At 31.6% G+C, this 27,363-nt stretch overlaps 1 protein-coding gene across 2 annotated transcripts in view; it reads left to right on the forward strand.

Annotated features, from left to right (window-relative positions):
- Positions 1 to 524: 524 nt before the first annotated feature.
- The window catches only part of LOC132726238 (titin homolog), a 28,561-nt gene continuing 1,722 nt past the window's right edge, over positions 525 to 27,363 (forward strand). The window contains exons 1-20 of one of the 2 annotated variants that reach the window (XM_060711514.1): positions 525 to 548; positions 1,121 to 1,216; positions 4,490 to 4,900; positions 6,230 to 6,377; positions 7,462 to 7,554; positions 8,263 to 8,348; positions 8,908 to 9,555; positions 13,097 to 13,732; positions 14,206 to 14,467; positions 15,739 to 15,929; positions 18,085 to 18,207; positions 19,377 to 19,420; positions 19,772 to 19,790; positions 20,132 to 20,222; positions 20,585 to 21,073; positions 21,498 to 21,681; positions 21,943 to 22,059; positions 22,727 to 22,866; positions 25,696 to 26,272; positions 27,233 to 27,288. In XM_060711514.1, coding sequence (XP_060567497.1) covers positions 4,781 to 4,900; positions 6,230 to 6,377; positions 7,462 to 7,554; positions 8,263 to 8,348; positions 8,908 to 9,555; positions 13,097 to 13,732; positions 14,206 to 14,467; positions 15,739 to 15,929; positions 18,085 to 18,207; positions 19,377 to 19,420; positions 19,772 to 19,790; positions 20,132 to 20,222; positions 20,585 to 21,073; positions 21,498 to 21,681; positions 21,943 to 22,059; positions 22,727 to 22,866; positions 25,696 to 26,272; positions 27,233 to 27,288 — 4,024 coding nt within the window. In that variant the 5' untranslated portion in view covers positions 525 to 548; positions 1,121 to 1,216; positions 4,490 to 4,780. Of the gene's footprint in view, positions 549 to 723; positions 841 to 1,120; positions 1,217 to 4,489; positions 4,901 to 6,229; positions 6,378 to 7,461; positions 7,555 to 8,262; positions 8,349 to 8,907; positions 9,556 to 13,096; positions 13,733 to 14,205; positions 14,468 to 15,738; positions 15,930 to 18,084; positions 18,208 to 19,376; positions 19,421 to 19,771; positions 19,791 to 20,131; positions 20,223 to 20,584; positions 21,074 to 21,497; positions 21,682 to 21,942; positions 22,060 to 22,726; positions 22,867 to 25,695; positions 26,273 to 27,232; positions 27,289 to 27,363 lie in introns of those variants that run through there. The other variant, XM_060711513.1, reaches the window with a different exon arrangement.

A 27,363-nucleotide genomic window follows, 5' to 3' on the forward strand; every position in this document is an offset into this window, starting at 1 on the left:
CTTTCAAAGTTTTCACATTATCGAGAAAATTGAAACTTTTCAATCAACCGTACTATAAGCCAGTATATGGAAATGTTAAAGACATTAAAATGATCGCAAATAGCAATCAAATATCTGCAAAAGCACGATGAAATAATGATAAACATTTAAAAACCACTTACAGTGCTGCTGCTCGACTCCATTTTGTACTGTAGTAGCGAATGTATCCGATTTTTCCGGTCTACTCCGGGATCGTCCGTAATTTTTTCCGACAATTTCCGTTTTCTGTTATTGACGAATAAATAAACGAGAATCGGAAGATTTTAAAATCCTAAATCAAAGTTATCAGCTCCCATCCATTACTCATTTATTTGTTTTAGCTTATTTTACTTGATTCTAAAAGCCGTGCAAATTAAAATTTAACAAATGATAAACCGTCAGATATAGCTTTATACACTTTAAGGATTTTACCATACAGACACTAGAAACTTGATAACACTACTTGAACCCTGACCTCTGACCCAAATCATTACAAAAGTTGGATATTGTTCAAACCTATGTTTAAACAAGTATATATAGATATTGATTTTTTCTGTTTCAAAAAGCAATTAATTGTTGTGGACAGCTTACTTGGTAGATTTTTTTTAAGGTTTTAAATATTATGAACAAAGGCGAACTGTTGAATACAAAAGTTAGAGAAGTTTTATAAAATGTTTAAGAGAACGATCTTAGAATAGTGTATTCTTTTCTATTTTTAGGCTGGGTTTTTAACATCTGTTTCTATTTTTGGTCTTCACTACTGTATTAATGTAAACAAACTGTGTTGGCAAAGCATACTGTGTTGGCGAGACTTACTTTAAAGTAAAAACGAATTTTTGAAATATTGATTTTATTTTTGACACTGTATAAATTATGCTGTTTAAAAATCCTCATGTGAAATATGAAAAGGAGAAAATATTTAATAGAAATAGAGAATAAAAAACCATGATTAAGTGGTATTATACTTGATATAAATACTTGTTTTAGAAACTGTGCTTTAGTATTTGATGAAAAGAATGTAAACAGTGTTTTGCAGTGTGAAATATTTGGTTTTATAGATAAACAGCATTAAAAGGTTTTTTTTTTTTTTTATTCATTCCAGATACATTTGAAATTCTTTAGTGTGAATTGAAATGATGTGAAGTGTGGAGTGACAACCTGTTTCAAGAGGATTATAGCCTTTTATCCAGTATTTCAGGTAAAGTTTGTAAATTTCATGTTTTGAAATTTTTAGCTTTGTTAATTTTATGTATGCAATTGATTGGCCATGATGTTCTTGCAAGATTGGCCACATTGTTATTGCAACTTTGCTTTGTTAAATTGGTTTAAAGGATTTCAGTATTGAAATAAGAAAGAATGTGAGTAAGATATTTATACAAGTTATTTTATGGTCCAAGTTCCCCATTAAGCCTAAAAAGCAAATATCTATATCCTAATTTAAGCCTCATAATATTAGCCTCCTGTGACAATTTCCAGAAAAGTACACTTGGCTCTGAACCTTCTTTTTTGCTCTCGGTACAGTTAAAGTGATTAAGTTTTTTGTAAGGAAGTCAATATTCCATTTTGTTTACATTTTGCAGCATGTCATCATTTTGTTTACATTTTGTAGCATGTCATTGTGTACCTTAAACGCCAAATATTTCACAGTGACCACTATTTAATATCATCAGTTTGTACGGGGCTTCCATAAGTGGAAGTTTGGGAGTCATTTACTCCTTGATTTTATCTTGTGACTTCAAAAATGTAATTCTTTTCCTTACATCTATTTACCTGTTTAATTTCACTTCCAATGTAAGATATTTTGCAGTTTAAAAACTTCAAAATTTTGAATCTTAAGCCATGTTGTAAGCACCTTACAAGTTCTGAATCCATTATTATGATATTATAAAACCTGTTGGCCTTTCTACAGAAAGGGAAAAAAATATCTCTGACGCTTATTAGTTGAAAAAGTAAAGATGTTGTTTTGATGATAGAAGAAATATTTTTTGCCAGCTTGCATACTTTGAAAAATTGTATTTATTTCTTTTAACTATTAAGTATAAACAGACATTATTAGTCCCCTACCGGTTTAACCGGAGGGGACTTTAGGTTTACCCTCCGTCCGTCTGTCCGTCCGTCCGTCTGTCTGTCTGTCTGTCAGTCTGTCAGTCCGTCCGTCCGTCCACAAAACTGGATCCCGCGATAACGCAAAAAGTACTGAAAATATTTTTATGAAACTTGATATATGGATAGATGGCAGTATGGAGATTATGCACGTCTTTTTTTTTTCTTCCTATGTTGAAAATTCTGGTTGCTATGGCAACAAATAGTCTGAAAATATGGCAAATTTAACACATAAACTGGATCCAGTGATAACTCAAAAAGTACTGAAAATATTTTTATGAAACTTGAAATATGGGTAGATGGCAGTCTGAAGATTATGCACATCTTTTTCTTTTCTTCCTATGTTGAAAATTCTGGTTGCTATGGCAACAAATAGCCTGAATTTCAAATTTTCTGATTTAAATTTTTCAGCTTTTTCACTATATGTTCTTTATTTCTTAAGGTGTTTACTTCAAACTTTAAATATAAGTTTCTGGTCATCAACCACATCATATGTGACAAGGTTTATAACTCTAGCACAAAAAATATCAGTATTACCTCCCTTGAACTTAGATTTTTTAGGGGAAAAAATGTTGTCTTTTTTAAATAACTTCTTTATTTCCTAATGTATCTACTTCAAACTTCATATATATGTTTCTTATTATCAGTCGACATTTTTGAGAAGGTTAAATACTCTAGCAAGACTGTTTCCAGAATTATGTCCCCCTTGAACTTAGATTTTTTTAGAGAAACTGGTATTTTCACTCCAACTTCTTCATTCCTTATAGGATTTACTTTAAAATCCCACATCGTAATAATATGACAAGGTTGTATAAACATAATTTCCTTACTAAGCATGGAAACTTAACACATTACTGTGATATAGACAAACTTATTTTATTATGTTTTGTGGTTGATATTTTCAAATACAGACTTCATCCTCAAATTCATTATAAATGGCAATACACAGGAGTGTATGACAATTAAAGAACTTTTTGAGGGACCGGTAGGGGACTACTGTATTGCCCGCAATACTATCAAATGCTTGTTTCCCTTATGTTGTCATGGTTATTTAGTAAACACTTGTAAATAGCTCAGCCTCCCTTTTACTACAAGGTTTAGTAAACACTTGTATATGACAAAAATGGCAAATGATTCAATATTTTAAGAGGACACTAGAAAATAGAAACAAGTTTGTGTTTCAAAGGGAAACTTCCTGTTTATGGAGAGCATCTAAAAGGCAGGCGTGTTGCTCTCAGAAATAGTATATTTTACAGGAAATAATATATATATATTTCATTATTAACAAATGGGCGATCCATATCATCGGTTGAAATGCTGTTAAAATCTGTTGAATTTTCAGCCTGTAGATTGAAATATCCTCTTTGACCTTTGGCCAAATCGGTTGTTTTCATTAACCAGGGCTTTTTTCCTTCCATAGCAGCGGCCATTATAGGTCTGCTTCCCCAATGAAAAATGGTTTAAAATCAGGCAGTTTTCCCTAAAAATTGAATTTGCATTAAGCTTTTTCTTCCCAATTTGCAAATATGTTGTGTAATTTTTTTCCAAAAATTAAGGGCCAACCTGTGATAAAAAGGCCCTGTTAGCACAGCAGTTGCCTCAGATGAAAAATGTAAACCTTGCATGCAACCAACCAATGCAGACCAAGATCTGTGCCATCTGCTGATGATGCAACATGTTGCATCCTGAATTATAAAGGAAATTATATATTAAAAATGAAATGTATCAAGGATTATAATTATTCCATTTTTTAAGAAACAGACAAGGGCTTTAACATATATCAAGTTTCTCCTACACCCTTGTATTACTCAATTCTAAAAATAACATTCAAAATTATGAATAAATTCCCCTACTTTGAAAAAGGAATTTAATGTAGTTCACTGTTTCATTATATAGTTATAAGGAGAATAATATTTGAACGGAAGGTGAAAGTATTTTGATAAGATCTACATAATTTTTGTTACTTTTAAAAAATATGTAAACATTCACTTATTTTATATGTAATATAATATATAAGGCTTTAAATTGACAGTATTTTTATTTATTTTTTAAAATTGTTTTATTAAGGAAGCTCTTACATGAACTTTATATCGGTAAATCTGAAGTTTTGAAATTTTACACAAAGAAGTTTTTGTCTGATTTTTATTTGATTAGTTACATTGTAAAGTTATGATTGTAGTTGAGGTTAAACTGTTGTCTATCAACCATACGCCCCATGTAGATATATTATTCATTGCAAAAATTTATACTTTTATTATAATACTAGTAACTAGATGAATCGTCAGACTGAATGCACATGTTAATTATTGCTTTACTGATTAATATCATGATTGTTAAAACTTAAATTATTTTATTTTTTATGTTTTAGATAAATCTTATCAGACAAATACATGTAGTATAGAGTGCATTGAGACAATCACTTCTGGAAAATAGCATAAACAAGTGTTTGAAGGAGAAGTTGTGAAGAGGAAGTAAAGAGAAGTTGTTTAGTGGAGATTGGAAGAAAACACTTGTATAGTGAGAATTACTTGAATAAGGGATAAAATAAAGTTTTGTCAAAGGGACATCAGGAGGGGAAGTTGTGAGTATATTTAAAGAGGGAATATTGTACAAGAGGTGTGGAAGTTGTTTGCCTTGGTGAGGTAGGAGTAGAGGCAAGATGAGGAAGATACGGCTTTCAGACACGGATCTTGAACTGTTTGACATAGAGATTGGACCCACCGACTACCTGTTCTATCAACGCCACAAAGATGCCTTTAAAACAATGTGGAGGGAACAGGTGAGCTTATCATAAACATCTTGTAGGGAATAAAGACCAATTTGTAACATATAACATTTCATTGGACAAAAATTGATTTTTTTTGGCTGTGACAATTTTCTTCATATGGGATTATTATATTAAAGACCAATACGAGGGATGTTGAAATAAGCTAGAAAATAATGGTTGAAGTAATTAGTTTTTATTTGAAGAACTGAAATTGTAGTTATCTCTTGATAGCTTTATAACTAGTGGGATAAATATTATTTACAAGTAAAATGTTAAGGCCATAAAATCATAATTCAGTTATTGTTCTCTAAACATATTTGTTGGCATCATTTATTCCTCAATTTTCATCAAAATCATATTATTATATAGTGCTAGAAAACTTATGTCAGATACCGCTATTAAATACAAAAGTCATGTTTAAATCGAGGTTTTTAATTGTTTTTATTTACATAAATTGTGATTTAATTCCCATACTTTCCACTGTTATATAATGGCCACTTCTCTCTTTTCCTGTGTGAAAAAAAAACAATTGTTAAATGTAACACGTATACATAAAATTTCCCCACTCTTGAATTGATAATTGAATTGATAATTTGTAGTGACATTTTTTTTTATTTTTTTTTTATTTTTTTTTTTTTTTTAAATTTTTTTTTTAATAATTATGATTATTAGAATAAGATGTTTGAGATCTTTGCCAACCTCCTTTTATTGAATACAGTAGAAGCTATACAGTGAAGTCTATATCTTGAATGTTGTTAACATTGTAAGAGTGAATTTGTGTAACAACCAAACATTATTTCAAAGGGCTCTTTCTACACAAATAAAGCCTCAAATTTGTAAAAATGCCTTGAAAGTGTCTTTAATTAAAAACACCGAACTCAGTTTTAAAGAGATATTTGAATTTCGTACATGGATCAACAGAGGCAATTAAAGCAGAAAGATATGCAATTGATGATTAAGAGATACTCAACAATAAGTTAAAAATAATATTTTTGTGCTATTCTCAGTCGGATTTGAGTGAAAAGTGTTGCAACGCTTTTCAACTTTTGGTCATTTTTCACAATAATTATTCTGGAAAAAACAGAGTGAGCTGATGACCTGAAATTTACACAAAAATTAATGGTCTACTTAGTACTGGACTCTAGACCTACATCAAATGGAAAATTAAATTTAAAATTATTTTCTGTCTGGACATGTTAAAAAACCTCAGTGGAGTCCCTTTAAATCGTTATTTTTGAGTTATACAGTTGAATATAAAATGTTATTAAATTCAAAACTATTTAAGAATTAGTTTTTTATGATTTGTAAAATAACATCTTTGTTAATTTTTTCAATATTCAGGGAAAACCATTCTGGACTCGATTTCAAATTACATTTCGGAGTTTTACAGTAAAGCATGGAATTATAAAACAGATGAATATTGACTCTCCCAAGTTTCAAAACCTATTGGATCAAGCTTTCATTTTCATACACGAGCATTTTGTTGACGGTAGGTGGTCAATTTCTTAGTTTTTAATATACAAATTTATTTTAGTTTGATTAAGTTTGAAGCTATAAGCTTATTGAAACACTCTAGAATATGTTCCTAGAACCAACCAGTACTGAGCAATGAATGTAAAAATTTTTGTTCAAGGAGACAACGGGTTTGAACCCACGCAGTCAGCAATCCTTAGATTACTAGTCTGACGTTTTAACCACTCGGCCACGCCGCCAGCCAATTTCTTTAATCAGTCTGATTTATATCTTCAACATGTATTAAGGTTGTCATTAAAAAATTTCTGTGACAGTCCATTTTGAATTTGAGGCGATTAGTTTTGGTATTATCACATACGACACAGAATGTTTTCTAATTTTTGTGAAGGCCCAAAATGCATTTGAGACAGTATTATTGGCCTTCAGCCACCTCCGAATGTACAGGTTTAGTATTTTATGTGGAACTCCAATATGAGTTTGTTTGGAATTGATGTGCCTTTAATCATAATGTAATACTTTTTAAAATATACATGCCGGTGAAGTACAATATATTTGTCAAATTATTGAAAATCAAAACATGGACAAGGCATTCTTTTTGTATCATACATGAACATGAAGTAATGTGCATATAAAATTCTATTTTGTTATAGTTTGTTATGTAATGTTAGCCTACATTTTGTATAATATTGAGATAACAGTCTTAATGTGTTGTTGACATATAATGAAATGTGTATAAGTGTAACATTATATGACATTTGATCAGCTGTTATGTGGAACTCCAATATGAGTTTGTTTGGAATTGATGTGCCTTTAATCATAATGTAATACTTTTTAAAATATACATGCCGGTGAAGTACAATATATTTGTCAAATTATTGAAAATCAAAACATGGACAAGGCATTCTTTTTGTATCATACATGAACATGAAGTAATGTGCATATAAAATTCTATTTTGTTATAGTTTGTTATGTAATGTTAGCCTACATTTTGTATAATATTGAGATAACAGTCTTAATGTGTTGTTGACATATTATGAAATGTGTATAAGTGTAACATTATATGACATTTGATCAGCTGTTTGTACATGGGTTATTTAAAGGTAAAGAAAGTACTGCCAAGAATTTCATAGACGATGTGGCCAGGTTAGCCCAGAATCAGGATAAATTTCCTGCATTAGATTCAAAATCATTTGGTAAGTACATATGGATACATCAAAGCAGGTCAAAATAGGTAAAAAGATCTTACAGGGAAGATTTTTGTTGACACTTTGATAAGTTTACTGACTATAATCACTTTAACCTTTGTTGATTTAACCTGGAATATTTGTCATACTTTTCATTCAGGAAATTATTCAGCTGAATTATTTGAAGTTCTGGGGGGGGGGGGGGGGTTATGAAAGAATGCAGGACTGGGGTTTTCCTCTTTCTTTAAAGGTCAAATGTTGCTATATCAGGCTTATTTATATTTTTGATATGAATAATATAGTTTTTTAACATTTACAAGTTATTTGTTTACTGAGGTATGTTATAACATATAGCACAGATACATTTGTATGCTGTGTGTTTAAAACAATGAGCTACATGAATGGTAATAGTATAATTATATAACATATATAAGTTTATAAAAAATAATTTTAAAAAATCATATTTCAAGAATGTTATATTCTATATTCATTTGTTTGTTTCAACACTTTTGGTCATACATTAAGCAGATGTTCCACTTAACTTTCATTGATAACTGAACCAATAATTACCAATTTTTTCAGCAAATAACCTACTAATGATTAAGTTTAGCATTGCTTAATTAAGTTTTGCCTTAGCTTCTATGTCTCATTTGATACCAACAGTTTAAACTGTGTCATTTCTGTCTTATTTAGTCAGTTCATTTTGTTCTTTTTCAGCGAAAGATCCTTTTTTTGCGAGAGACACTCGTGAACTTTTTAGAAAATTTTTTGGTACTCCTGATCAGAAGTCATCATACTTAAAGGTAAAAATTACACTTATTAAATGATATAGTCAGTTGTAAGATTTTCAATAAATGCAAACATTGAGTGTTAGACTGCAGGGATCGAGCCGAAAGTGCGCTCTTTATACATAACCTTAAACACAAGCTTTTTTCCTGGTGTACCTTCGTTAAATGTAAACAAACTAATAATGAGAATTCTAGTGGTCTATCCTGTCTTGAAAATCATGCACAAATTGCAGGAGAAATAGCATAGCATGCAGGACAAGGAGAAATTTGAAGCTACTCATCCTACAGGACAGGACGAGTGGATCTAAAAAAGAATTCAGATCCTGTCATGTCTAGAATCTGAGTCATGCGGTCCCTTTAACATAAAGTTTTACTTATGTAGAGGGCTTAGTTTTAATACAGTTGTTTATTAATAAATATGATGAATAAACTTTTGCCATTACAATGTTTAAGTTAATCCCTATATGACATTAAATTGAATAGTAGTTATGAGGAAAGGGGTTGCTTAATAGCTTGATTTCAGATGGCTTTTGCTATTTGGCTTTATAACACAGTTATATGTTATTGTTCACAGGTATATATTTTGTGTCCAGTCTATTTACGTTTTGGTGGTTCAGTATGTAGATGTTTGATTCGCTGGATGGAGGCCCCTACTATGGACGATCCAAATGACGATTCTTATTGGGTGCCTCCGCAACCAAATTTGACGGATAAATCTCGTGAAGAATCTATAGAGACTACAATGTGTCCTAACTGTGTAGACGATTGTGGAACAAAATATTTTAGTGAAAAGATTATGGGTAACAAAAATGGACCCATATCGCTGGATTTTTGGACGTTGGGTGATCCTCGTTTTAAAGACGGAGAAAATCCTCTTTTTGCTCCTCATTTGAATCCTGACGATGACTGGAGGGATTTACTCACTGTTGAAATGTTTCGTGATTTTTACAATTTTGCAAAATTCAAGTATGGCACGCCGGAAGATAAATGTAAGGAGTGTCAACGCTTGAAAAAGAAACGCGATAAATTCATTCATGTGTGTAAATTGAGCAAGAAAAAGAAGAAACAAGAGACGAAAGATAAGGAAGAACTGATTAAGGATTTAAAGGAAGTTCGTACTAGAATAGATGAACTCGAAGATGAAGATATAAAAGATGATTATGAGACTCGTATAAGGGACATCATAAAAGATAAGCCTCGTGTTAGAGAAGCTTTGGAAGAGGTGAGTGTAAAGAATTTTTGGGTTACTTTCTATGAGGTACCTTAAAATTGAACTTGCATTTCCAGCCCTTTTTTTCCTATATAACTTATATATCGGCTGATAAATGGCAACATTCCCAATAAAAATAGACAGCAAATTTCCCAATTTTTGACTTTTAAATTCTTAGAATTACACTTCCAAAATAGGTATATTTGTCTGTTTGAATGAGTTTTACATTACACCAACACAGAATAGGTCATATGGCGACGTTCCAGCTTTACTGGTGAAGGAAGCCCTCAGGTGCCCTTCCGTGCATTGTTTCAGGTATAAACGAGCACCTGAGTAGAACCACGACATTCCATATGCTAGCCGATAGCTTCCTCTCATTTGTAAAGAATCCAAGTCCCTGTCGGGATTCAAACCCACAGTGGAAATAGATATATAAAAGATAAACAAAAACAGTGATGCGTCTATATTGGTAAGTGATATGTGATAAAAGCCATGTACAAATGTATAACTACATTCATGAGTGATATTTATACCCAATTCATTTTGTTCTTCTAGCACTTCACACTAAAACATGATTTATGTACAACTCTCAAGTCAAATAGGAAAAAATATTATTTAAGTAATGTGTCTTATTGTTTATAAAATATACCGTAGTTTACAAGTGTATAAACAGTATGTTATGCATAGTTCTCATGCCTCCTTGGATAAAAAAAAATCCTGATGAATACTTTGTGTATTATGTAAAATTCCCAGTTTGATGCATTTTTCCAATTTGTTCAGTATTAGCACCATTCCCAAATTAGGGTAAAAAAAGGCTGATTTGACTCAAATGGACATGGTAGAACAGGGCATCATGAGGAGCAAAAACGCTGTCCTAGTGTGATCTGTTTAATAAAATCCATGAGAGCCATAGATTAGTAATAGATCAAGATGCATGTAAATATATAGTGATATACACTATAATACAGCTATTTATCTAGCAAAAGTGATTTTTCACCTTATTTAACAGATGCCTGTAAAGGGACCCTTCCCAGTTGGAATTTTCTATAAAATCATGCAGTTTTCCCCAAAATATCCAGTTTTACTTGTTTTTTTTTACTTCCCAATAAAGCAATTTAAACAATGGTTCTTCCTGAAAATAAGAGCTTACGGCCTTTTTTCCCAATAAAGTGAGAAAAATCATTGATCAATATAAAAATATCAAGTGATCTCCATATATTTTAGTAAAATTTAATTTGCTAAATGAAATATAAAGTACTGAATTTTATGTGTCTTTATTTATTATGAATATATAAGACAAATGTTTTTGTATGCGTTTAAATGACAGGTGTTTTATCAAATAATCTTTGTTTGGAGTGAGAATGACGTCATAAATATGCTACATGTTTTCTGGTTTCCCAAATACTGAAGAAGTACTGTTATGAACACTAATGTATTATTTGTGAAAAAACTTGGACTGAAGCCAAAAGACCTCAGTTTGATAGCTTATTAAATACATACAAAAAAAACTTCAATATGATATGTATAGGTCTCAAAGTGCAGTTATAAATGATCCTTAAATAAATTTCTAATTGAAGTATTTGCTATTGTAAATAAATTTAATAAGCCTGTTTTGTATTCCTCAAACAAGAGAACTTTATTAAACTTTGATTAAACTTTGATTAGGGACGTCTGTGGCCGAGTGGTTAAGGTCGTTGACTAAAAACCACTAGCCCCTCACCGCTGTGGGTTCGAATCCCGACAGGGACTTTGGATTCTTTCATGTGAGGAAGCTATCCAGCTAGCTTCCTGAACATCGGTGGTTCTACTCAAGTGCCCGTTTGTGCCTGAAGTAATGCACGGAAGGGCACCTGAGGTCTACCTCCACCAGTAAAGCTGGAACAAACAAAAACTTTGATTAAGTTACAGAAATAGAAGAATATAAACAGATTTATAAATCATTACACTCATTAACTTAATTGACAAGTTTTAAAGTGGTCCGCCTCCAAATAAGAATAATATATCACGAAAAGAAAATAAATTCATGAAAAAAATGTAATTCTTTTTGAAATTTATGGATATTCTTATTGAAACTTAAATTGTTAAAAGTGACAATGTGCTCAGTTTTAATGGTCAAGTAAATAGGCTAAAGCACTAGTTCTCATCTACCTATCTTGTAGGGGATCAGTTTTACTGGCAATGTCGAACAATGCATACATATTATATATATGGGCATCGCTGATTGTCCTCCACCAGTAAAAGGATGGAAAATTATCATTGACTTGTGTGTTTTTTTTGCTTAAATTAATCTTTCGTCACAAATGAGAAAAAAAATAACAAACAAAAAACCACAAACAAAAAAACTTGTCTGTAAATTGATTAAATAGGGCAAACTTACAGTTATCAGTGACATCTTTACGGCACTAAACTTTATCAATAAGTAGAACTTGACACAAGGTTATATGTTACATAAACATAAAGAAGAGGTCATGGTTTTTGTAAACAACTTGCTGAATGAATCTATTGTTGAATTTAGATTTATCGTGAACACTTTTTATTGGCTTTTAAATAAACTTCATTCTGCATAAAAAATCAATGCATGTTATAAATACTTGTCAAGTTCATTTCATGTTTAAAAAGAAAACAGTAAAGATCCAGTAGTAAACTGAGTAATTTGAATAAACTTTGTTATATACATGTAGGATTTTTTAAAACTTTGATTCTTTATTACAATTTATTTGGCTAAGAAAATTCATTTTTGTAGAGTTTTGAATAAGATTTGTAAAGATGAATTCATAAGATTTTAGTTTTTAGAACTATGATGATAGCTTTATATTGGTGAAGAGATTTCAGCAAAGTTAACATATTTTTCAGTGGGACTGTTGAAAGAATAGGGAAAGCTATTGTACTCACCCAGGTGTGGGCATCATCACTTCAGTTAAGATTCTGCATGCAAGTTGATATCTTGAAAACTAATGAAGGAAATGTTTTGAGTCTTCACACACTTCACTGTTTAAGGCCCATAAATCTTAACATGGATATTGACAGAATTATGGCCGTTTTTGAATTTAGGAAAATTCTACATTATCTAGAATCTTGTTCTGAGAATAGTCCTTAATGATGTCCTACTGACAGCTCTCAGCAGGGATATTTTGGCTTATTTTATAGCCGATATTCGGTCATATTCCCAATTGAAAATAGTACAGTATTTTCCCAATCCACAGGAAAAAATTCCCAGTTTTAATGTAACAAAATAAAAATATTGAATAACAATTCTAAAATCTTTGAAAATAAGGGCTTCTACACTGTTATGGCGCTTAAATGTTTGAAGATGCAATCCTAGACAGTGATTCTTTGCATTCATTTAATCACTGCAAAATTTAAATCATTCATTTTTCCCCAATTTTTAACAAAACATCCCTGAAATTCCCAATTCCATGGGTATGGGTCATGTTCCTAAAATCCTGGGGAAAAAAACGGTGGCTATTGTTATTGATATATATTTGATAATGTAAAACAAACATATGTTTTTTCTCTATATACTTTAAAGTTTTATGTAAATTTATTATTTCAGGCTGAGCGTAAGGATAAGTTAGAAAAACTTCATACAGAACAACTTAAAGCAGATGAAAAGAAACAAAAAGCTATAAAGAAAAGTAGTAGAAAGTCAAGCCCAGAAAAGATGATTTGTGACACAGATAAAAATGATAAAGATTCTGAAAAGAATGATGACGAAACTGATACTGGTAAAGTCACAAAAAGGAAAATGTCTGACAGTGAAAATGAAAGTAAAGTTAATGAACATGAAAGTGACAGTGGAATTTCCTCTACAGAAAGTTCAGCAGAAAAGGAACCGACAGAAGGAAAGAATGACACTGAAACTGAAGACAGTGACAACAGTAATACTGCTAAAGACAAGGAAAGTGAAAATAAAATAGACTCTGATGGGCCAAATGAAAAGGGTGATGCACATGAAAATGAGCCAGACATTGTTAAAAAAGATCAGGGTGATGTAGAAGATGGTGACAAATCATCTAAAAATGATGTTTTTATAAATGAGACTGCAAAATGTGACCATTCACATGTTAGTTTTCTAGGTGAGAAAGAGCAGCCTTCCAGTAAGAACTCTGTGTCTGGATTTAAGGTGATAAAGATAGAAGATTCTGACAATGGTCTATTTGAAGTGAATGTCTCGGCAGCTTGTCTGAAGGTATAGTACTATACTTTACTGTGGGTTCTCTTGTCAAATCCTTTAACCTTTATTGTACTGACATTTTAACTTACTGTACTGACATTTTGTATTGAATAAATTTGACCAGCTTTGAATTTGCAACATTCAAGATAAAAGTTCAAACTTACATTATCATTATGTTCAGGATGCCTTTAAAACAAAGAAAGAAAAAAAACAAGTTGAAGTTGTTAATAAAGTACATGTAGTTAATAATAAAATCATACATTTGTAACTGAGGTACAACATGTCATGATGGTCTGTTTCTAATATAATATTTTTGCAATAAACCACTTAGGGAAGGATCCCTATCACCTCATGGTTTGTTCACTTTACACATGAACTCCAAATATAATTATCATTATAAGTACAGTATTGTACCGATACTTTGTTACATCATTGTTCCACACATGTTATTTTTTATTATTTGAAATATAAACTTTCTATACATACAGTCTGATAATGAAGAAGAGACTCAGATCTTGAAAGATAAACTTAAGACACAAGAACTGAATAACTTCATCCTATCTGCTAATCTGTTGAGGGAGAAGATATTTGGACTCCCTGAAAAACTCGAGTGGTGGGAAGGGCGTGGTTTCGCTGTTGCCGTGGTGAATTATGAGGAGGAAGAGAAAGAGTTTACAAAAAAATGGACTCACTTTACACTGAAAATTAACGGATACGATGAAAATGCAATAAAGCACACTTTGATTCAATGTAAGTTTACCTTTAGAGAAGAAATATTGTTTCTTTAGTGTAAATTTGTAATCCAATTTTAAATCTATTAAAACAATTTTAAATTTGATGCATACATTCTCCCTATATAAACATTTAATTTAGTAAGTAAGTAACGACTTTATTTAATGAGGCTAACACATTCGGTTTCCCGATCTTCCGTGCGGGCCTCAGCATATACATAGCATATACATAACAATATATACATTACACATTTTAAATAACATATATACACAAACAGAAAAAAAAAAGATATCAAGAAGCCACATTTTCATAACCTGGGCATGAAAAATACATTATTTTACAAGTAAGATTAGAACAATATTGTAAAAACAAAACATTATACATTCTATTCTTGTGTGGCATTTTTATTACAACAAAATGTACACTCATTTAAATAGAAAATTGCCACTTAATATATGTGGCTTGAAATTTCTTCAAAGTATCTGAATTTCGAATATAATTAGGATGTCATTCCTGATTCCATATTTTAGGACCAGAATAGTCAAATGATTTCCTAAAGTACTCAGTTGTTGGTTTCGGTATGACAAGTTTCTCATTTTGAACAGATCTTAAGTTGAAGTTGTGTTTCATTTGGAATTTATTTTTCATATAAATAGGAAAAGATGGCTCATTTATAGATTTATACATGAGAATAGCTTTTTTGTACATAATTCTTTGATCAAAGGACATACAATTAAGCTCTTTAAATAGTTCATTTGATGGGGAATCAAAACTTTTATCCAAAATTATTCTAGCAGCTCTTTTTTGAAATTTGATAATTTGTGAAAGTAATTCACTACTGCAGTTTCCCCATATAATTTAACTTAATTGATATGAAAATTTGAAGTTTATTTCAATTGTTCTCAAGTCTGCTTCCTGGAACTATTTCATATGAATAAACATGGTTGTAACTCTTGTAAGGCTCAAACCTAGGATTCCATCAGTTTACCTGGCTGAGAGGTAGCTTAGGTAATACCTTAACTACTAGGCCACAATTCCCTAATTCCATAGATTTGAACAATATAAGGATTTCCGTCTTTAAAATAATACTGTTGTTAATGGAAGAGATACATTTTATTCATTTTAATAAGTAAAGAAGTTCTATGGAAAATTTTTAATTTCATGTTATAATTCATATGAAATCTATTTTAGTTTGATTGTGTAGGAATCTATAAGTTTATAGACACATTGTTGAATGTTGTTTTTGATCTTCAATCATAAATTAAACAGAAACATTGTGCAATTTTCAGTGTTGATATATGTGTCCAAAAGGAAGCGGCGTATTTGTTATGGTTGGAATATAGAAGTAGATGATGTTGTAGCGTGTATTTTACCCGAGGAGTCGCCTGCTATTGAAGACCTCAGTATAAGCATCAGTCGAGGGTTTCGTTTTGAAGATCGTTTAACAGAATTTGAAAGAGAATCTTTACTTAAACATTATGTAAGCTTTTGTAGTCTTTTCATTGAAAAGAAATTCAAACAATCATTATGCTGTAAGCAAAGTAGTAGGATATGATTTTGTAAATGATCGCTACAAGAAACTCATTGAAGCATCGTGTTTGTATGGTTTCAACGCAAAATCTGTACAAAAGAGTACAGTCACTCAGCAAATTATTCTGTTGTATTATATATGGATTTAACTCAATACAGGATTGGAGCAATACCTGTAGACGCTTGCAGAAATCATGATCATAAAACAGACAAATATCGTTTTTTTCACCGATTTTTACATTTTTCATTCATTATCTGACATAAATCGGTGTGAAAAGATGAATTAGACGTTTTAAAGTTTATTCCGTTGGGTGAAAAAGCAAGATTTTAGCATTTTATAGTTCAAGCGCCTTGTCCGGTATATACCGTAATACGGTATTTAGTCTGGTGCTCGAATCCTTTTTAGCTCGACTATTCGAAGAATATGAGAGCTATTGTAGTCGCCCCGGCGTCGGCGTCAGCGTCCGCGTCGGCGTCTGCGTTGGTTAAAGTTTTTTGTAAAGTCAAATATCTCAATTATTACTTGAGATATTCAATTGAAACTTACAATACTTATTTATAGTAACAAGGTACATCAGATTGACAAGTTGGATAACTCTGCCTACAATATTGACAGAATTATGCCCCTTTTTAACTTAGAAATTTTGGTTAAAGTTTTTTGTAAAGTAAAATATCTCAATTATTACTTGAGATATTCAATTGAAACTTACAATACTTATTTATAGTAACAAGGTACATCAGATTGACAAGTTGGATAACTCTGCCTACAATATTGACAGAATTATGCCCCTTTTTAACTTATAACTTTTGGTTAAAGTTTTTTGTAAAGTCAAATATCTCAATTATTGCTTGAGATATTCAATTGAAACTTACAATACTTATTTATAGTAACAAGGTACATCAGATTGACAAGTTGGATAACTCTGCCTACAATATTGACAGAATTATGCCCCTTTTTAACTTAGAAATTTTGGTTAAAGTTTTTTGTAAAGTAAAATATCTCAATTATTACTTGAGATATTCAACTGAAACTTACAATACTTATTTATAGTAACAAGGTACATCAGATTGACAAGTTGGATAACTCTGCCTACAATATTGACAGAATTATGCCCCTTTTTAACTTAGAAATTTTGGTTAAAGTTTTTTGTAAAGTAAAATATCTCAATTATTACTTGAGATATTTAATTGAAACTTACAATACTTATTTATAGTAACAAGGTGCATCAGATTGATAAGTTGGATAACTCTGCCTACAATATTGACAGAATTATGCCCCTTTTTAACTTATAACTTTTGGTTAAAGTTTTTTGTAAAGTCAAATATCTCAATTATTGCTTGAGATATTCAATTGAAACTTACAATACTTATTTATAGTAACAAGGTACATCAGATTGACAAGTTGGATAACTATGCCTACAATATTGACAGAATTATGCCTCTTTGGAACTTAGAAATTTAGGTTAAAGTTTTTTTGTAAAGTCAAATATTTCAATAATTGCTTGAGATATTCAATTGAAATTTAAAATACTTTTTTATAGTAACAATGTACATCAGTTTGCAAAATTGTATAACTCTGCCTGCAATATTTGCAGAATTATTTGCCCCTTTGAAACTTAGAAATTTTGGTTAAAGGTTAAAGGTCTTCAAAGTTCTTGAAACTTTACACATGCACTTAGGGTCATAATTGGAGGGTCATACTATCAAGCGCTTAGAATAGTCGAGCGTGCTGTCCTACCGACAGCTCTTGTTTTAGTCACACTCATTATATATTGAGAGGTGACATTGTTGCTGACATAACCTGCCTTTGATCCAGGTAGATGAGAATCTGTTGAAGGTTATTTTACACATTTTATTGCAAAAGCATATACCAATAGAGTTGGAAAGTTGCAATTCTACTAACAGTGTCATGCAACAATTGTTAAAGAACAAAATTAATGAGTTGAGAAAAAATTTGAGAATTAATTTTCTCATTCATGCAGCTGAAATATTGTAGTATCTTATCATTGGTAGTCTATTTTTAGATTAATTTAAATCTTGAATTGTTATTGGTTGAAATGTTTTGAATGCTGTACTGTTATATATGATTGGTTGTCTATTTTTAGCCTAATTTAAATCTTGACTTGGTATTGGCTGGTATTGAGAAAGGAGCTGCTGTTAAAACTTTTGAGAAGAAAAATGGAAAAGAAAAACTGAGGAAAATTATAGAACAAATTGCAGAGAAGGAGGTTTGTGTTTAAGTTAAAACTATCTGACCATTTTTACTGAAGTATAGAATTCAATAGTAAACTTCTTGAGCTAAAATTCTCTAATATTTTCAAAGGTTTGACATACTTTGCCATCTAACCCGACCCAGAATTTTCAAGGTGGGTAGGTAGGCCGATTTTTTTTTTTTATTGAACTGTACTCCCAAATAAACATGGAATTTCAAAATGCTGGACAATATATGCTTTGATAATCTGGTAACAATTAATAAATTGATAACTGAATTCTAATTTAATAAGACCTACATTTGAAAACAAAGCACACGGCATAATTTTCTGATTCAAAAAAAATAATTTTATCCAGACCATGAAAAATTTTTTGAGTAGGGGCAAATTTTTCGAGTCGGTCGCGTTACTGCAAACAAACATTTTTTTTTAAGGATGGCCTCAATAGTAAACTTCTTGAGCTAAAATTCTCTAATATTTTCAAAGGTTTGACATACCTGGCCATCTAATAGAACTAGCATGGTCTTGTTGGTTTGTGTCTTAAAAAGTAGAGATGGATTTCTGTTGAAGATCTGAATTGTAAAGTGTCTGATATTAGTATTAATCAGTTCTACAAAAAAACAAAAGCAGAAAAACTTTATTTGTTACAGAATATTAAATAAGGTTCCTAAAATTGCAAGTTTACCCTTGTATGATTGGGACGGTACCAAGGGGTCCACATGCATGTGGAGAAATCTTGCTCAACATATGTTAAGATCTTTCTTATCCAAATTTAATCTTTAAGCAGAAATAGATTCATGTACAGTATCATCAATAAATTATTTATTTCAAAGAAAAAATTATAGTCACTTGAACAGAATTGAACATCTTACTTTAAATTTCTGACATTAAATGCTATGTTTATGATTTACTTACTCTTCATCAAATGTAGGTATTATCATAGACATTGATAAGTTATATATGAAAGTGTCTGGGGCAGTCGAAAGTAAATTACAGGTAAAAAGTAACTAATATGTGATGATTTATTCAACCAAGTTTATGTATGAAAATTTACAAAACATATGAATAGATGGAGCAGTTGTTTCCACACTGTAGCTCTGAATATAGATTTATTATTTATATTGTATCATTCAGTAAGAGGTACAATTGTAATTATAAGCTGTATGTATGGGTTTGTTTTTTTTCAGATTCTTTCTAAAGACCTACCAGTTGTTGATGTTGAAAAATTGCGGTAAGGTCTATTTACCTATAAGTAAATAAAATGAAAAATCATTTATGTAATTCAAGTTAATGGGTAAATTAAAACATTTTATATATATCACTAAATGAATTCATGATAAGGAATTCCATATATTATATCATTTAATCCAGACAGGAACAAAATCTTTAAGTCTTAGTCGCTTAATGAGTGAATAAAAGTGATTTTGTACATAATAAGTTAATGAATAAGTAAAGGTTCATCAATAAACTCATAATTGGAAGCTTATTATCTCAAAAATGACATTAGGATACTGTTTATTAATATGTTGTTTCATCGTTTCTCGAAAATTATGAATTTCTTTTTTGTTTTTTTCTTTTACAGAAAAAAGTTAAACTACAAGGTATGCTTTTTCCTTTTTTTATGTGAGATTGATGGGCAACTGAATTTGTTACATTTTATTCCAAATATGTCTGAAGAAAACAATGAAATAAAGTTTTATATTGTTAGAAAAAAGTTTTACATATGCTGTCATATTTTTTATCTGAAAATGGTTAACGGCTGGAAAAAAGCATTTTATGATTTTCATAAAAAGGAAAAAGATTAAATTTAAGCAGGATATTTTTATATCCTATACACTTTTGGTAAATAATGAGGTTTCATTGAAATATATGGACTCTCAGTACAGGTGTGCCTAATAATGTCAAATGCATCATCTGATTAAATTGTTCTTATAATTCACAGGAAGAGATAACCAAGGCTGATATTTTATGGGAGCAACTTATTCGCAAACCTGAAAACTTTGAGATTTTTGTTCTTCTTGACAAAGATACAGGTATTTTTATGTGTGAATAAAATATTACGGAGACTTTTTTAATAAAGACATGTAACATTTTGTTAATAATTGCTTAAGTTTGTCTGTTTAAGCCAAATTTCGACATTGGCCAAATTCTAGTTTGAATTTTACAGATACATAATATATGAAAATAATATACATGTACATGTATATATATTATACTAAGGTTTAAATTTAATGAGAGTGGTCCAAAAAAGCTTTAATTTCATCATGATACTAAGAGTAAAGAAAAAAAAAAAGATTTACAAACCATTTTTGGATGAAGGCTTGTATCTGTAGGAAATAAAATTATATTTAATAAAGATGGAAATAAATTATAGAAATCCTATTATCTTAATTAGTTCCAGGAGATGGTGAATGGTGGAATTTAGGGATGAGAACAATGGATATCCGAGTTTACAACAATACTAAAAATCCAGACAAGAAAATATGTCCCATTTGTAAAACGTTTGGACTGGAATGTGATTGTGAAAAACCAATCAAAATAGAACCCAAAGTTGTTGAATTTGTTGAAAGTTCTGATTTTGAAAAAGTTAAAGTACTAGGCGATGAGGATGGTCCAACTCTTCCAAAAATGAAATACACAGAGACAAATTTGAACATGGATAAATCAAAGTCAGAAAAATCGGAGAAAAAAAGGAGGCCATCAAAATCAGCTAGGAAGAAGGAGAAGAGAATAGAGTTATCAGACTTGCCAGCTAAATTTTTAGAAGCCGGTTTAGATGCAGATAAAACTACAATTACAATACCCTCCAGAGATGAAGAGCCAATGATGGGGAAAGTACCTATACCTGTGTCAGATAAATTAGAAAGATTAGCTCCAGTACCTGGTATGTCATTATTGAAAATATGTACATACATACATGTCAAATTGTATCCATTTCTACATAATGATTTATGAGGATATACAGATGAAAAATAGTACAAATTCTAATGAATTAATCAATTTGGTCTACAGTCTGAATAATAATATCCCCACAAAAGCCCTATAGTTGAACTATTTAATATTGCTTCATTTGATGTTTGAGAATTGATGCTCTTATAGTAATTTTTATTTTGAATGGAAGTCAAATTTAACAATGTGAACAAAATTGTATACTCTGTTAATTGGAATCATGTTTCATTATAGATTAAGAAGCAGAGTTTTGCTACCACATTTAGTAAGAGTAGCTTCAAATGCCCATCTAAGTAGTATCTATATCAGTTATCCCAAGGAAACAGAAATATCTGTTAAAGTAAATAATTTATATTTAGGTGTTCAGAGCAGCCTTAACTTTACATTCCAAAATGGTAAGAAGGAGCAGACAATTACTGTGACACTGGGAGCATATATGCCTGAAGATAAAATTAATGAAATACAAGAGAAAAAAGGTCTCCTTAAAATCTTAGAGGAGGAGGAAAAGAGGAAGAATTCTAAAGCTATTGCACCAACAGAAAAGTAGGTTTACTTATATACTCATTACTTTCTTGACACTTTACTAAGGTTTCTTTGAAAACTGTAAGATAGTTTCTATAAAATTTGATTTTCCTTGACTTATTATGGATATATACTTCTGTGTTATTTTGGATTATTGGAATCACATGAAACCCACTTGTTTAAACTGTTTGTTATATTCAAAATCAGGGAAGTCCCATTCCTTTAATATAGTAGGGTCAGAGTTGAAACTGTGTTAAACTTGCTATTTTTTCACTCCTTTAGGAAAGACAAAAAGAGGAAAGAAAAGTCAAAATCGAAATCTCCACAAAAGAGTACATCACAAAAGGAAGATTCTGATAATGAAACAAAGAAAGAAAAAACTGCTGATATAACCACAAGGTTTGTAACACATGGTTCCTAGCCTCATGTTATACTACATGAGAGGAGGAATTTAGAATATAACTGTTGGTTCCCAATTTATGTCAGGAGGTCTGTTTGGTTGAGTGGTTCAGGTCACTGACATTAAATTGTTAATCACGAATTTGGATAAGACTTTAGCAAGAGACATTGTATTATTTGATATAAGTAAGCTATCAAACAAGGTAACTAAATGGGGTTATACTAAGCTTATTTCTTTGTTCATTACACAATAATGTCAGTAGTCTTCTACTACCGATTAAGCTGGAAATATTTTAGAGAGAATGTATTAAGATAAGCTCTAGCTGTTTCTTTGTATTTTATGTAGAATTTTGGTCTTTGTTTATTCCAGGAATTCCAGGAACTTTAATGCCCCTTCTTAAGGGGGGTATAGATTTGCCCTTGTCTGTTTGTTTGGGTATGATGATGTTAGTCTAATGGCTGACAGGACAGTGAAATTTGGGGATGTCTGTCTAGTTTGTTGTTTTGTTTGGTGAACAAAAGAATGCAAAACATGAGTTTGATAAATGTTCTTAGATTTTTATTTTTCAAAGTTCTGTGAACTTTTTATTACTTCAGTATGTTATTGTTCACTAGAATATATTTTACCATTTTGAAAATACATTAATGATGATTTATATCATTGTAGGTTTTTACAAGAGATTTTTGCAGATGAGCAGAAATTAAGCAAAGTCACAAAGACCATACATCAACATATGGGAATGTCCCACAAACGTCAAGAAGAAAAGAAAGAAAAGAAGGCTGTTCGTGCACAGAAGAAAAAGCAAAGTAATTTAATTATAAGAGATTAATGGACTTTTTGTCTTAGCTGACTGGCTGGCGTGTTTTTAGCTCACCTGTCACAAAGTGACGGGGTGAGCTTTTGTGATCGCTTTTCGTCCGGCGTCCGTCCGTCCGTAAACTTTTACTTTAAATGACATCTCCTCATAAACCACTAAGCCAATTTCATCCAAACTTCACAGAAATGTTCCTTTGGTGGTCACCTTTAAAAATTGTTCAAAGAATTTAATTCCATGCAGAACTCTGGTTGCCATGGCAACCGAAAGAAAAAACTTTAAATATCTTCTTTTAAAAAACCCAAAGAGCTAGAGCTTAGATATTTGGCATGAAACATCTTCTAGTAAGTGTCTACCAAGTTTGTTCAAATAAAAGCCCTGGGGTCAAAATTGGCCCCGCCCCAGGGGGTCATTGATTTTCCCTATATACATATAGTAAAAACTTAAAAATTCTTCTTTTAAAGAACCAATGGAGCTAGAGCTAAGATATTTAGCATGAAACATCATCTAGTAAGTGTCTACCAAGTTTGTTCAAATAAAAGCCCTGGGGTCAAAATTGGCCCCGCCCCAGGGGGTCATTGATTTTCCCTATATGCATATAGTAAAAACTTAAAAAATCTTCTTTTAAAGAACCCAAAGAGCTAGAGCTAAGATATTTAGCATGAAACATGTTCTATTGGGTGTCTACAAAGTTTGTTCAAATAAAAGCCCTGGGGTCAAAATTGGCCCCGCCCCGGGGGTCATTGATTTTCCCTATATGCATATAGTAAAAACTTAAAAAATCTTCTTTTAAAGAACCCAAAGAGCTAGAGCTAAGATATTTAGCATGAAACATGTTCTATTGGGTGTCTACAAAGTTTGTTCAAATAAAAGCCCTGGGGTCAAAATTGGCCCCGCCCCGGGGGTCATTGATTTTCCCAATATGCATATAGTAAAATCTTAAAAAATCTTCTTTTAAAGAACCCAAAGAGCTAGAGCTAAGATATTTAGCATGAAACATCTTCTAATGAGTGTCTACCAAGTTTGTTCAAATAAAAGCCCTGGGGTCAAAATTGGCCCCGCCCCAGGGGGTCATTGATTTTCCCTATATGCATATAGTAAAAACTTAAAAAATCTTCTTTTAAAGAACCCAAAGAGCTAGAGCTAAGATATTTAGCATGAAACATGTTCTATTGGGTGTCTACAAAGTTTGTTCAAATAAAAGCCCTGGGGTCAAAATTGGCCCCGCCCCGGGGGTCATTGATTTTCCATATATGCATATAGTAAAAAAATTAAAAAATCTTCTTTTAAAGAACCCAAAGAGCTAGAGCTAAGATATTTAGCATGAAACATCTTCTAATGAGTGTCTACCAAGTTTGAACAAATAAAAGCCCTGGGGTCAAAATTGGCCCCGCCCCAGGGGGTCATTGATTTTCCCAATATGCATATAGTAAAAACTTAAAAATCTTCTTTTAAAGAACCCATAGAGCTAGAGCTAAGATATTTAGCATGAAACATCTTCTAATAAGTGTCTACCAAGTTTGTTCAAATAAAAGCCCTGGGGTCAAAATTTGCCCCGCCCCAGGGGGTCATTGATTTTCCCTATATGCATATAGTAAAAACTAAAAAAAATCTTCTTTTAAAGAACCCAAATAGCTAGAGTTTAGATATTAAGCATGAAACATGTGCTAATGGGTGTCTACAAAGTTTGTTCAAGTAAAAGCCCTGGGGTCAAAATTGGCCCGGCCCCGGGGTACATTGATTTTCCTTATATGTGTATGGCAAAAACTTAATAATCTTCTTTGAAAAAACCCAAATAGCTTGAGTTTAGATATTAAGCATGAAACATCTTCTAGTAAACATCTACAAAGTTTGTTCAAATAACAGCCCTGGGGCTTAAACTGACCCCGCCCCAGAGGTGTAATTGTTTTTAACTATATGTGTATAGTTAAAACTTAAAAAATCTTCTTTTAAAAAACCCAATGAGCTAGAGGTTAGATTGCAGGAAACATCTTTTTGTGGGTGTCTACCAAGTTTGTTCAAATAAAAGCCCTTGGGTTAAAATTGGCCCTGCCAAAGGGTGGGGGGGGAGGAGGTCATTGTTTTTCATTATATGTGTGTAGTAAAAACTTAACATCATGAAACATCTTCTAATGAGTGTCTTCCAAGTTTGTTCAAATAAAAGCCCTGGGGTTTAAACTAGCCCCGCTCCGGGGGCCTAAATACAGGTGAGCGACCTCAGGGCCATCATGGCCCTCTTGTTTTTTTATGTAACAGTAAATGTTGACATTTGTTGTTATATTGTAATACTATATGATTATGACTATTAATGTAAGCATCACTCAATAATTACCCTATATTATTGTAGTGCATTATATCAATGTTTCTTTAATGTTCATGATTTAAATGTACACATGATACATGTGGACATGACTACAGTAAAACATATGTTGAATTTAAAACTATTAACTATACAAGGTACGTGTATACATATTAATTAAAGTATATACGAGCATGATATAGCCCTTGTGATATAATGAAACGCAACATTGATTTTATTAAGCATATATTAAGGATATATATTATTTCAATTCTAACACAACATCAACAAATAAATGCTGCTGTACCTGAAATCAAGCTAAATTGTGCTTGATTTGTTTCTGTACTTATTTCCAGCATGTCACAGTTTAATGAATATGTCACATGTCTAGATATAGATCTTGAACAGTGATTTTATTGCATATTTTACACACACTTTTGGTCCTTCAGTGTTCAATTGGTGAAAAATGCAGATTGTGTTAGAATTATCATAGTTATCATTATCATAATTATCATTATTCAGATGCTGAAGGATCATCTGGTTGTACATGTCCGCATCATGATGAGATCCAGAAACTGAAGCGCGCGGAGGAAGAAGAGCGGAGACGAGAAGAGGAGCAGAGACGAGAAGAGGAGCGGAAAAGAGAACGACTGAATGATATCGCGGAACAGCTAATGGATGTCATTGATAACAAGAAAACAAGCAAAAAATACAGAATGAATTATATGCCAAAAGGAGAAAAAGTTGAAGAATCAAAAAAGTTAGACGAAACCAAGAAATCGTCCCCTGAAACAAAAGAAAATGAGTGTATATCTGGGAATAAAAAGCAGAGTAAAAATGGAGAGGCAAGAAAATCTAAGGGAGTTAATCCAGAAGTAGAGCGAGCTGAAGAAGATAAACTTGCAGATGAAACGAATGAAGTTAAAGTTGTAAATGGTATTGATAAAGCTGAAAGCATTGAGGATGGAACTGAAGTAAATGGGGATGTGAAAGATGTAAGTTCGGATGAGAGAGAAAGTATACTAGCTGGAAAACTGAGAACCTGTGGTGGCTGCGAGAAAATTGAACCATCAAGAAAAGCTTTCAAGAAATGTCAGAAGTAAGTGGATTGTTTATGTCAAAACTTTCTGTTTATTTTTCAATTGATATATTATTTTTAGCTCGACTATTCGATAAGAATAAGTAGAGCTATTGCAGTCACCCGAGCGTCGGCGTCGGCTTAACCACTTATGTTAAAGTTTTTGTAATAGTTCAAATATTTTCAAAGTCCATAGACATATGGCTTTGAAACTTTGCACACTTGTTCACCATCATGACCCCAACCTGTAGAAACTCTGTCAAGCATTTTGACAGAATTATGCCCCTTTTTCGACTTAGAATTTACGTTAAAGTTTTTGTAATAGTTCAAATATTTTCAAAGTCCATTGACATATGGCTTTGAAACTTTGCACACTTGTTCACCATCATGACCCCAACCTGGAAACAGGTGGAGGTAACTCTATCAAGCATTTTGACAGAATTATGCCCCTTTTTCGACTTAGAATTTACGTTAAAGTTTTTGTAATAGTTCAAATATTTTCAAAGTCCATTGACATATGGCTTTGAAACTTTGCACACTTGTTCACCATCATGACCCCAACCTGTAAACAGGAGGAGGTAACTCTATCAAGCATTTTTTTTCTATCAAGCACTAAGAATAGTCGAGCGTTGCTGTCCTACCGATAGCTCTTTTAATGCTCACGACTTCATTTAATTTTGTTTGAAATATGAAATTTCTGAGGAAAAAATAAAATAAAACCATAATTTCGAATGATTTATTTTGAATAACAATTTATAATGTAGGTATATTGATAAAGTAGGATATACCTATCCATTGACTTGAGAGTAAAATGTGTGACGTCTGACCTTGCCTCATACCACTGGCTGCCTTAATTACCAACTTTGTGTTGTAATCCCTTATATTTGTAATGGACACTTCCGCATCCTTAGTGGGATAAGTTTAGCAGGTTAAGGGTTAATTGTTATGACAGTTATCTTACAATGTTTGATTTTGTTTTAGATGCAAAGATGAAGGTGTTCTTGAAGTGAGATACTATTGTAGCAGGGACTGCCAAGGTAAATACCTTAGATCAAAGCTAAGTGCAAAGATTAAAATGATTTTTGGGTGTCCGTAGGCCAAGTGGGCAAGGT

This window comes from Ruditapes philippinarum, unplaced genomic scaffold, assembly GCF_026571515.1.
Source record: "Ruditapes philippinarum isolate M1 unplaced genomic scaffold, ASM2657151v2 ctg5749_1_1_1_1, whole genome shotgun sequence".
Taxonomy (NCBI): Eukaryota; Metazoa; Mollusca; class Bivalvia; order Venerida; family Veneridae; genus Ruditapes; species Ruditapes philippinarum.